Below are 13,056 nucleotides of genomic sequence, written 5' to 3'. Positions count from 1 at the left end.
ACAAGACTTAGCGGCAGTCATGGATCATTCTCTTACAGCCTTCTTATCTAAACTGCCTGTGTTACCTGCAAAGCGTGATAGCTCCGTTTTAAGAACAGATTATGAGCATTCTGACGCTTTGGTAGCCGTATCCGATATACCCTCACAAAGCTCTGAAGTGGGAGCGAGGGATTTGATGTCTGAGGGAGAAGTCTCTGATTCAGGAAGGGTTCCTCCCCAGACAGATTCAGATACATTGGCTTTTAAATTTAAACTAGAACACCTCCGTGTTTTACTTAGGGAGGTATTAGATACTCTGGATGACTGTGACTCTTTGGTGATCCCAGAGAAATTGTGTAAAATGGACAAGTACCTAGAGGTCCCTGTTTACACGGATGCGTTTCCGGTCCCTAAGAGGATTGCGGATATCGTTACTAGGGAGTGGGATAGGCCAGGTGTCCCTTTTGTCCCCCCTCCTGTTTTTAAGAAAATGTTCCCCATATCTGACCCCATGCGGGACTCGTGGCAGATGGTCCCTAAGGTGGAGGGGGCTGTTTCTACACTAGCTGAATGCACAACCATACCAATTGAAGACAGTTGTGCTTTTAAAGACCCTATGGATAAAAAATTAGAGGGTTTACTTAAGACATTTTTTGTTCAACAAGGTTTTCTTCTCCAACCTATTGCCTGCATTATTCCTGTAACTACTGCAGCTGCTTTCTGGTTTGAGGCGCTGGAAGACTCGCTCCAGACGGAGACCTCATATGAGGAAATTATGGATAGAATTAAGGCTCTAAAGCTAGCTAATTCTTTTATCACTGACGCCGCTTTCCAAATAGCTAAGTTAGGGGCGAAAAATTCAGGTTTCGCCATTTTGGCGCGCAGGGCGCTATGGCTAATGTCCTGGTCGGCCGATGTATCGTCTAAATCCAAGCTTTTGAACATTCCTTTCAAAGGGAAGACCCTATTCGGGCATGAATTGAAAGAGATTATTTCAGATATCACCGGGGGAAAAGGCCATGCTCTCCCTCAGGAAAAAGCCTTTAAAACAAAGAACAAAGCTAATTTTCGTTCCTTTCGCAATTTCAGGAACAGCCCTGCTTCATCCTCTCCGGCTGCAAAGCAAGAGGGTAACGCTTCACAGCCCAAGGCAACCTGGAAACCTTACCTGGGCTGGAATAAGGGTAAACAGGCCAAAAAGCCTGCAGCTGCCACCAAGACAGCATGAAGGGGTAGCCCCTGATCCGGGACCAGATCTAGTAGGGGGCAGACTCTCTCCCTTCGCTCAAGCCTGGGCAAGAGATGTACACGATCCTTGGGCATTAGAGATTGTAGCCCAGGGATACCTTCTAGAATTCATGGACTCTCCTCCAAGGGGAAGGTTCCACATTTCTTATCTGTCTACAGATCAGACAAAGAAAGAGGCGTTTTTACGCTGTGTAGAAGATCTACATACAATGGGAGTGATCCACCCAGTTCCAATTGCAGAACAAGGACTGGGGTTTTACTCAAACCTGTTTGTGGTTCCAAAAAAAAGAATGAACTTTCAGACCAATCCTGGATCTCCAAATTCTAAACAAATTCCTCAGAGTCCCATCATTCAAGATGGAGACCATTCGGACAATCTTACCAATGATCCAGGAGGGTCAATAGATGACTACCGTGGATCTAAAGGATGCGTATCTGCACATTCCTATCCACAAAGATCATCACAAGTTTGTCAGGTTCGCCTTTCTGGACAAGCATTTTCAGTTTGTGGCTCTTCCTTTCGGGTTGGCCACTGCTCCCAGAATTTTCACAAAGGTGCTAGGGTCCCTCCTGGCGGTTCTAAGACTGCGGGGCATAGCAGTGGCGCCTTAGCTAGACGACATCTTAATTCAGGCGTCAACTTTCCAAAGAACCAAGTCTCACACGGAGATTGTATTGGCCTTTCTGATGTCTCACGGGTGGAAGGTGAACATCAAAAAGAGTTCTCTCTCCCCCCTCACAAGAGTTCCATTCCTAGGAACCCTGATAGACTCGGTAGAAATGAAAATATTTCTGACAGAGGTCAGAAAGCTAAAACTCTTAACTACTTGCCGAGCTCTTTATTCCATTCCTCGGCCATCTGTGGCTCAGTGCATGGAGACAATCGGACTAATGGTTGCGGCAATGGACATAGTCCCTTTTGCTCGGATACACCTCAGACCACTGCAACTATGCATGCTCAAACAGTGGAATGGGGATTATGCAGATTTGTCTCCTCAAATTCAGTTGGACCAGGAGACCAGAGATTCTCTTCTCTGGTGGTTGTCTCAGGATCACCTGTCTCAAGGAATATGTTTCCGCAGGCCAGAGTGGATCATCGTAACGACCGACACCAGTCTGTTAGGCTGGGGTGCGGTCTGGGACTCCCTGAAAGCTCAGGGCTTATGGTCTCGGGAAGAAACTCTTCTCCCGATAAACATTCTGGAACTGAGGGCGATATTCAACACTCTTCAGGCAAGGCCTCAACTAGCGGCGGCCAAATTCATCAGATTTCAGTCGGACAACATCACGACTGTAGCTTACATCAATCATCAGGGGGGAACAAAGAGTTCCCTAGCGATGACGGAAGTAACCAAAATAATCAGGTGGGCGGAGGATCACTCCTGCCATCTCTCAGCAATTCATATCCCAGGAGTAAACAACTGGGAGGCGGATTTTCTAAGTCGTCAGACTTTTCACCCGGGGGAGTGGGAACTCCACCCGGAGGTATTTACCCAGCTGACTCAACTATGGGGCACCCCAGAGTTGGATCTGATGGCTTCCCGTCAGAACACCAAACTTCCTCTCTACGGGTCCAGGTCCTGGGATCCCAAGGCGGTATTGATAGATGCTCTAGCAGCACCTTGGTCCTTCAATCTGGCTTATGTTTTTCCACCGTTTCCTCTCCTCCCGCGTCTGGTTGCCAGAATCAAGCAGGAGAAGGCTTCGGTGATTCTGATAGCGCCTGCGTGGCCACGCAGGACTTGGTATGCAGACCTAGTGGACATGTCATCTGTCCCACCATGGACACTGCCAATGAGGCAGGATCTTCTAATACAGGGTCCGTTCAAGCATCCAAATTTAGTTTCTCTACGTCTGACTGCTTGGAGATTGAATGCTTAATTCTATCAAAGCGTGGGTTCTCTGAGTCAGTTATAGATACTCTGATTCAGGCTAGAAAGCCTGTCACCAGGAAAATCTACCATAAGATATGGCGGAAATATCTTTGTTGGTGTGAATCCAAGGGTTACTCATGGAGTAAGATTAGGATTCCCAGGATATTGTCCTTTCTCCAAGAACGACTGGAGAAAGGATTGTCAGCTAGTTCCTTAAAAGGACAAATATCTGCTTTGTCTATCCTATTACACAAGCGTCTGGCAGAGGTACCAGACGTTCAAGCGTTTGCTCAGGCTTTAGTCAGAATCAAGCCTGTCTATAAACCTGTGGCTCCGCCATGGAGTTTGAATCTAGTTCTTTCAGTTCTTCAAGGGGTTCCGTTTGAACCTTTACATTCCATAGACATTAAGTTGTTATCTTGGAAAGTTTTGTTTTTGATAGCTATCTCTTCTGCTCGAAGAGTTTCAGAATTATCTGCCTTACAGTGTGATTCACCTTACCTGGTGTTCCACGCAGATAAGGTAGTTTTGCATACCAAGCCTGGTTTTCTTCCTAAAGTTGTTTCTAATAAGAATATTAACCAGGAAATAGTTGTTCCTTCTCTGTGTCCTAATCCATCTTCGAAGAAGGAACGTCTATTACACAATCTTTATGTAGTTCGTGCTTTAAAGTTCTGTTTACAAGCAACTAAGGATTTCAGACAAACATCTTCCTTGTTTGTTATCTATTCTGGTAAGAGGAGAGGTCAGAAAGCGACTGCTACCTCTTTCCTTTTGGCTGAAAAGCATCATCCTTTTGGCCTATGAGACTACTGGCCAGAAGCCTCCTGGAAGAATTACTGCTCATTCTACCAGAGCAGTGGCTTCTACATGGGCTTTCAAAAATGAGGCTTCTGTTGAACAGATTTGTAAGGCAGCGACTTGGTCTTCACTGCATACTTTTGCCAAATTTTACAAATTCGATACTTTTGCTTCTTCGGAGGATATTTTTGGGAGAAAGGTTTTGCAAGTAGTGGCGCCTTCCGTTTAAGGTATCTGTCTTGTTCCCTCCCTTCATCCGTTTCCTAAAGCTTTGGTATTGGTATCCCACAAGTAAAGGATGAATCCGTGGACTGGATACACCTTGCAAGAGAAAACAGAATTTATGCTTACCTGATAAATTACTTTCTCTTGCGGTGTATTCAGTCCACGGCCCGCCCTGGCATTTAAGTCAGGTAAAAATGTTTTTGTTTAAACTACAGTCACCACTGCACCCTATGGTTTCTCCTTTTTCTTCCTAACCTTTGGTCGAATGACTGGGGGGTGGAGCTAGAGGGGGAGCTATATGGACAGCTTTGCTGTGTGCTCTCTTTACTACTTCCTGTAGGGAATGAGAATATCCCACAAGTAAAGGATGAATCCGTGGACTGGATACACCGCAAGAGAAAGTAATTTATCAGATAAGCATAAATTCTGTTTTTTTCATTTGTGGCCCTTCTTAATCCTAACACGATTGTACGCTCCTCTCAAATCAAATTTAGTAAAGACCTTAGCTCCCTTGAGGCGGTCAAAGAGTTCCATAATGAGCGGAATATGGTAAGCATTCTTAATGGTAAGACGATTAAGACCTCTATAATCGATACATGTTATTAACTCGCCACCCTTTTTCTTCACAAAGAAGAAGCTAGCCCCTGCAGGAGAGCAGGATATGCGGATGATCCCCCGCGACAGAGCATCGGCAACATACTCCTCCATAGCACAATTCTCTGCAACAGACAGAAGGTATACCCGGCCCCGAGGAGAAATGGCTCCGGGTTGCAGGTCTATGGCACAGTCGTAAGACCGGTGAGGAGGCAACGTACGGGCACGCACCTTGTCAAACACGTCTAGGAACTCTCGGTACTCCTCTGGAAATTGAGATACCGAAGAACTGCACAAGACTTTAAATGGTTTCCGAAGACAAGTGGAAATAAAATTGCGGGGACCACGACAAAATTTCGGACCTGCGCCAGTCGGGACTGGGATTGTGCTTTTGGAGCCAGGGATAACCCAGAACAACCGGAAAATGCGGAGCGTTTATTACCTGAGACTGGAGAGTTTCAAAATGGAGAGCCCCAACAGCCATGGACAACGGAGCAGTTTCTTGAGTAACGAGTGCGGGCTGAAGGGGCCTGCCATCAATGGCCTCAATAGCAAGTGGAATGGACCGAGGCAAAACAGTAATGGAGTGCTTTGATACAAAAGCACTGTCAATGAAATAGCCCGCAGCACCGGAGTCAACAAGAGCCTGAGTGACTATGGAGGAGTCCACCCAGGAAAGGACAACCGTGTCCAAAGGTTTCTCCTTAAGTGGTTCCGGGGACGAGGATAAACCACCCAAGGTCTGCCCCCGACAGGACCTTAGGTGTGAGCATTTCCCGGCCATGTAGGACAAGACTTCAAAAGGTGGCTCTGTAACCCACAATAGAGGCAGAGCCCCTCCCTCCTCCTAAAGGCCCTCTCCGCCGCGGAGAGACGCATGAATCCCAACTGCATCGGCTCAGCAGTACCTGGTGACTCGGGACCAGGAGGCATGGGAGGAGAGGGAGGCATGGGTGGGAACGAACACGTAGGAGACAACGGAACAGGAGGCTTCCGCAAGCGCTCCTTGAAAGAGGGCCTCTCTCTGAGTCTGATGTCAATTAGGATCAAAAAAGACACCAATGCCTCGAAATCCTCTGGTAAATCTCTGGTAGCAACTTTGTCTTTAATCGCATCAGAGAGCACATGAAAGAAGGCGGCAACAAGGGCTTCATTGTTCCAACCTACCTCTGCGGCAAGCGTACGGAACTCAATAGCATACTGAGCAACAGATCTTGTACCTTGTTGAATGGACATGAGTTGTTTAGCAGCAGAGGAGGAGCGAGCCGGAACATCAAATACCCTTCAAAAGGAAGCCACAAATTTAGGGTAATTTGAAATCACAGGTTTATTAGTCTCCCACAAGGGTTTAGCCCAGGCAAGAGCTGTGTCAGAGAGTAACGAGATGAGAAATCCCACCTTAGCTCTGTCAGAGGGAAACGCCTGAGGTAATATCTCAAAGTAAATGCCCACCTGGTTCAAAAACCCTCTGCACTGAATAGGGTTGCCTCCATATCGCTGAGGTGCAGAACCGGACATGCTCCTAGTAGGCATAGGTGCAGCAGCGGAAACAGGAGCAGCCTTAACTTGCGGGACACTGGTCCAAATGTGCAGTGCGAGTCAGCAGGGTTTGCTGGGCTAGTGCAAATTGATCCAAGCGGTGATCCTGTACATCCATCCTGGAAATGATGGCATGTAAAGGTGGATAATTAGCAGCATCAGGATTCATGGCCTTTGGTAATGTCAGGATGCCAGGAATCAGACTGAGACGAGAAGTGCAAAAATAATCACACCTTTATTAATAGCAAATAAATAATAAAATGTCAGACGAGCCGAGTCAGGAGCCAAAGCGAATAGTCATACGAGCCGGAAACAGGAACAAGGAAAACAGCAGAGTCAGGAACAAGCCAGGGATCAGGAACCAGGAAGGACGTCAGGCAGCCAGGTAATACCCAGGAACTCTCACAAACTGGGCTGAGACAACGCAAAGGCAAAGCATACTGAACAGAGGTCCTTTAAATAATAAGTGATGACATCACAATTCTGAGACTGCATCCTGTCTCACATGGATGATGCACAACTGTCTGGCCATAAAAGGAAGTGCAGGCAATGAGCAGCATCCCCCACAATGCACCAAGTCAGGAAGAGAGGTGAGTAAAATGGCTGCCAGCAGCACATGGCAAACACAACAGGGAAAAAACCCTGACAAGGCCACAACCACCTTTCACCACGATGCAAGACGTCAACGAGCCGATCTGTTTACCTATTGTTGGTTCGAATTTGCTTTTACTTTGTATATTGCCACATTGTTACATGCTATATTTACTACACCCAGATTGGGAAGTCTGTATCCAAGTCGCTATAAAGCGGACTACTTGTGACCCCAGAGCTGAGGGCAAATACATACGGCTCTTCAGACTACCGAGTGGGGCCTTTTCATTATTACCATTGTGCGGTGCTCAATGTTTTATCCTTACCTCATAGTGATTGAGGTTCTGTTCTGTGAGTACTCACCCTCAAGGGGGGATTGTGTGATTTTTTTTATGTACTTAAATTAAACATAACAGTATGAGGAGATTCTTTATGCGCTTGATTTTCTAGATTCTATTTTGTCACTTTTGAACTCCAGCGTTGGTACCGGAGGACTTATTGATAAGCTGCCATCTCTCCCTAAGTTTGAAGAAAATAGGACATTGGTCCACAGATAAGACTTCTTCATTTTATGTGCATATATCTGTTGCATTTATTTCTTTGCATTACAATGTTATATATATATATATATATATATATATATATATATATATATATATATATATATATATATATATATATATATATATATATATATATATAGAGAGAGAGAGAGAGAGAGAATGCACAGTTCTTCCTGTCTGTTTTTTTTTTTACAAAGACTTTTTTTTGCATATATATATATATATATATATATATATATATTTGCATAGGAAATTAGCACATCTTGGCAAGATTCCCACGCTTGCTTTTTCCCAGAAATACTTCATATACAATGTTACCAATGCACAAAGGAATTCTGGGTGAGATATGCAAATTCTCAGTTTTTTTTGCTTCAAATACTGTTTTAACATAGCGATCCTTTTAACAGGATTATTGCAGCAAACCAGAAATCACTCACTAGACAAGCCTGTTTTGTTCTTTTTGGAACTCATCAGTAGGAGATAGATTTCTGGTTGCTGCATTGGTAAAGCTACTTTCAGGGTTAAACCAAAATTCATTAAAATTATGGGGGAGATAAAAAACTGAAATTAAAATCCTCTATGTCTCAAAATTAAATCAATGTAAATATTTGCATGGGAAATTAGCATATCTAGGCAAGATTCCCCACATGCTAGATATATATATATATATATATATATATATAATACATTATATATTGTGTATGTGTGTGTGTATGGGAAAAATATGACTATAGTTTACTAATCATGGGTTAAAAGTTAGTAACACAGAGGAAAAATGTTCCTAACCCACTCTTATAAATAGGAAAAAGTAAAATATGGGTAATTGTCAGTGTTACTAAAACATTGTTTTGCTTCATTTCAAACAGGCTTCAAATGGTCAGCTCTCACCACAATCAGCAGTAACTTCACCTAGGATTGAAAGTACAACAGACCTTACAGCTACTACCTCATCTAAAACCCCTCCATCATTAAGTCTTCAGGCACCTATATGCCCCACTGATGAAATTCCAGGGGCATTAGAAGAATTGTCTCCAGACAGTATCGATGCCCACACATTTGATTTTGAAACAATAACTCATCCAAACACTGAACAGTCACTTAAACAGGGTTCCCTTGACTTGGACTCATTGACCGATAGTCCAGAGTCTGATTTTATGTCTGCAGTTAATGAGTTTGTTATAGAGGAGAATCCTGTTTCACCGAACATTAGTGATACGCAAAGCCCAGAAATGATGGTGGAATCTTTATATTCTTCTGTAATTAATGCAATAGACAGTAAACGTATGCAGGACAACAGGAGTAAAGCAAGAGATGATTGTATAGAAAACATCTCTCTTAAAGCTTGTGTGGAGAAATGTAAAATTGTTGCACAGGAATCCCAAACCAATCTGAGAAATTTTAAGGAAGATCTTTGCCGTTTAAGAACACTTGTACAAAGAGAACAAAATGACTTTGCATCTGCTATAAAATGTGTTTCAGTAGAAATTTTAAATTTGATTGAAGAAATGAAAGCTTCCATTGAAACCACAGTAAAGGAGAAACATTTAGAGGAATTACAAACATTAGAAAGGTCATATGAGAAAAGATTGTTGTTAGCTAAAGAAGATTTTGATGCAAACGAGAAAAAGATTGCTACCTTGCAGAGTTATCTAGCAGGACTACAAGAAGATTTACAGAATAAAGACAATGAATTTTCTTTGGTTAGAAATGAAAATGAAGCAATCCAATGTTTACAAATTGAAAAGGATGAAAAATTGTTACATCTACAAAATGCAATGAGGGAGCAAACTTCTGAAATTCAAAATCTGAAACAATTACGGGAAGCTGCATTAGATGATTTCAAGAAACATCATGCTGAAAATGAAGAAAAACTCAAGCAACTAAGGGATGAATTTCAAATCTTAGAGAAAACGAATTTATTGGAACTTGAAGAGAATTTGAAACGTAAACATGCACAAGAGCTTGAAGATGTAATCACTGACAACAAATATTGCTTAGGAGAACTGGAGAGAGAGCATAATCTTAAAACTGAACAGCTACAAGAAACTTGCACGGAGTTAGTGCAAGAGAAAGACCGTCAGTTACAAGAATTAAATCTAAGAGTTTCTGAACTTTCGGAAATAAGGTGTAAATTGGAAGTTGAATTGGCACTAAAAGAAAAAGAAATCAATGAGATAAAATTATTACTTGAAGAAAACAAATCACAACAAAAGGATAACTTAGAATTTCAACTTGATGAGAAAACTGATGCCTTAAAAAAAGAAATAATTATGTTGAATAATTTGATTGAAGTCCAGAAAGCTGAATATGAAAGTGGACAAAGAGAACTTAGAACTTTATTGGAAACTGAGAAAGATCTGTGCATTTCAGAACTTTTAACAAGGCATGAATCAGACACAAATTTAATGCAAGACAATATTATTGAGCTGAACTCTGTAAATAAACGAGCATTAGAAGTTGAGCATAAATTACGCAAAGAGATAAGTGAACTAAAATGCAAATTAGATGATAATCTAAAAGCATTTGAAAAGCAAAGAGAACATCAAGAAATGGCTCTAAATGAACAGAAATCAAAATATGAAGTGATCATCCAAACATTTAAAGAAGAGCAGGAACACATTTTGGCTGCTCCCAAGCATGAAAAAGAGTTACTCTTACATAAGTTTACATGTGAGAAAGAGGAACCTGTGCAGCTTGCTTCAAATGACTCAGAGATGCATAAAGAGCCTGTTGAAAAGAAACAGCAACAAAACCAGAGGTAGGAAAAAATTCTTAAACTTTGAAACAGATGGATTAAATAATTTGTGATTAGTTTATGATGTTGAAGTGTTCAGTTCCAAAATAATAGGGCCAAAATATTCAAAGATATTAGAGTACATTTTCAAATTTTTATTTATTATTAAATTAAATTAAAAGTATTTTTTTTTTCCTTTTCTGACTGCTTTACCTGATTAATTGGTTGTTTCATGAACAAAGTTATGTATTATTGCCTTGAAACACATGCGCCTAGATTACGAGTTTTGCGTTAACAGGGGTGCGTTGCTAACTTGCAGTTTATTTTGACCGCTCACTTACCTGCAACGCTGGTATTACGGGTTTTTATCAACGCGGCGTTAACAGGCAAGAAATGAGCGTAGAGCAAAATTGCGCTCCACACTGCACTTCAATACCAGCGCTGCTTAAGTCAGCAGTGAGCTGGTTATACGTGCTCGTGCACAATTTCCCCATAGACATCAATGGGGAGAGCTGGCTGAGAAAAAGTTTAACACCTGCCAAAAAGCAGCGTAAAACTCCGTAATGCAGCCCCATTGATTCCTATGGAGAAACACATTTTATGTTTACACCTAACACCCTAACATGAACCTCGAGTTTAAACACCCCATATCTTACATGTATTAACCCCTAATCTGCCGTTCCCAACATCGCCGACACCTACATTATACTTATTAACCCCTAATCTGCCGCTCTGGACATTGCCGCCACATACGTTATACTTATGAACCCCTAATCTGCGGCCCCTAACATCGTTGACACCTACATTATATTGTTTAACCCCTAATCTTCCTCCCCCAATGTCGCTGCAACCTACCTACATTTATTAACCCCTAATCTGCCGCCCCTATTCTAAATTTATTAACCCTTTAAACCTAAGTCTAACCCTAACCCCCCTAACTTATATATAATTTAAATAAATCTAAATAAAATTACTATCATTAACTAAATTATTCCTATTTAAAACTAAATACTTGCCTATAAAATAAACCTTAAGCTAGCTACAATATAAGTAATACTTACGTTGTATCTAGCTTAGGGTTTATTTTTATTTTACAGGCAAGTTTGTATTTATTTTAACTAGGTAGAATAGTTACTTAATAGTTATTAACTATTTAATAACTACCTAGCTAAAATAAATACAAAAGTACCTGTAAAATAAAACCTAACCTAAGTTACACTAACACTACACTACAATTAAATAAATTACCTAAATTAAATACAATTAAATAAATTAAATACAATTAGCTAAATTACAGAAAATAAAAAACAAATTACAAGATATTTAAACTAATTGCACCTAATCTAAGAGCCCTATCAAAATAAAAAAGCCCCCCCAACATAAAAAACCCTAGCCTAAACTAAACTACCAATAGCCCTTAAAAGGGCCTTTTGTGGGGCATTGCCCCAAAGAAATCAGCTCTTTTACCTGAAAAAGAAAATACACACAACCCCCCAACAGTAAAACCCACCACCCACACAACCAACCCCCCAAATAAAACCCTAACTAAAAAAAAGGGCATTTGGATGGGCACTTACCGGGAGAATTCTTCATCCAAGTGGCAAGATGTCCTCAACGAAGCCGGCAGAAGTGGTCCTCCAGACGGGCAGAAGTCTTCACCCAGACGGCATCTTCTATCTTCATCCTGCCGACGTGGATTGGCTCCATCTTCAAGACATCCGGCACGGAGCATCCTATTCTTCCAACGTCATCTTGCTGAATGAAGGTACCTTTAAGTGACATCATCCAAGATGGTGTCTCTTAGATTCCGATTGGCTGATACAATTCTATCAGCCAATCGGAATTAAGGTTGAAAAAATCCTATTGGCTGATGCAATCAGCCAATAGGATTGAGCTCGCATTCTATTGGCTGTTCCAATCAGCCAATAGAATGCAAGCTCAATCCTATTGGCTGATTGGATCAGCCAATAGGATTGAAGTTCAATCCTATCAGCCAATAGGATTGAGCTCGCATTCTATTGGCTGTTCCAATCAGCCAATAGAATGCAAGCTCAATCCTATTGGCTGATTGGATCAGCCAATAGGATTTTTTCTACCTTAATTCCAATTGGCTGATAGAATTCTATCAGCCAATCGGAATCTAAGGGACGCCATCTTGGATGACGTCACTTAAAGGTACCTTCATTCAGCAAGAAGACGTCGGAAGAAGAGGATGCTCCGCGCCGGATGTCTTGAAGATGGAGCCGCTCCGCGTCGGAAGGATGAAGATAGAAGATGCCGTCTGGGTGAAGACGTCTGCCCGTCTGGAGGACCATTTTGGCCGGCTTCGTTGAGGACATCCTGCCGCTTGGATGAAGACTTCTCCCGGTAAGTGAATCTTCGGGAGTTAGTGTTAGGATTTTTTAAGGGTGTATTGGGTGGGTTTTATTTTTAGGTTAGGGGGTGTTAGGGTTAGACTTAGGTTTAAAGGTTTAATAAATTTAGAATAGTTGCAGTGACGTTGGGGACGGCAGATTAGGGGTTAATAAGTATAATGTAGGTAGGGGTGATTTTAGGGGCGGAAGATTAGGGGGTTAATAATATTTAACTAGTGTTTGCGAGGCGGGAGTGCAGCGGTTTAGTGGTTAATAGGTATTTTATGGGTGTTAGTGTACTTTAGTTATGAGTTTTATGCTACAGCTTTGTAGTGTAAAACTCATAACTACTGACTTTAAAATGCGTTGGGAACCCTCATTAATAATCAAGTAAAGGGGTGGGGAAACTTGCCCCTCACAGGTAGGATACATCTTTTTTAAAAATGATCATCTTGCCAAAGCTGCTTTACCCCCTCCAGATGCTTCCTCTCCTTCTCACAAAACAAGACCTCAATAACTTAGCCACTTTATTTGGTAAGTTTGTCTGGAATAGA

At 41.8% G+C, this 13,056-nt stretch overlaps 1 protein-coding gene across 1 annotated transcript in view; it reads left to right on the top strand.

Annotated features, from left to right (window-relative positions):
- RB1CC1 (RB1 inducible coiled-coil 1) overlaps positions 1–13,056 on the top strand; it is a gene marked incomplete in the record, with an annotated part of 595,085 nt that overhangs the window by 340,421 nt on the left and 241,608 nt on the right. Inside the window, 1 exon segment of the mRNA XM_053715035.1 lies at positions 8,281–10,172. Coding sequence (XP_053571010.1) covers positions 8,281–10,172 — 1,892 coding nt within the window.

Source organism: Bombina bombina, chromosome 5, assembly GCF_027579735.1.
Source record: "Bombina bombina isolate aBomBom1 chromosome 5, aBomBom1.pri, whole genome shotgun sequence".
NCBI lineage: Eukaryota > Metazoa > Chordata > Amphibia > Anura > Bombinatoridae > Bombina > Bombina bombina.
The sequence above is the reverse complement of the archived record's forward strand: the minus strand, read 5'-3'. Positions and strand labels throughout refer to the sequence as shown.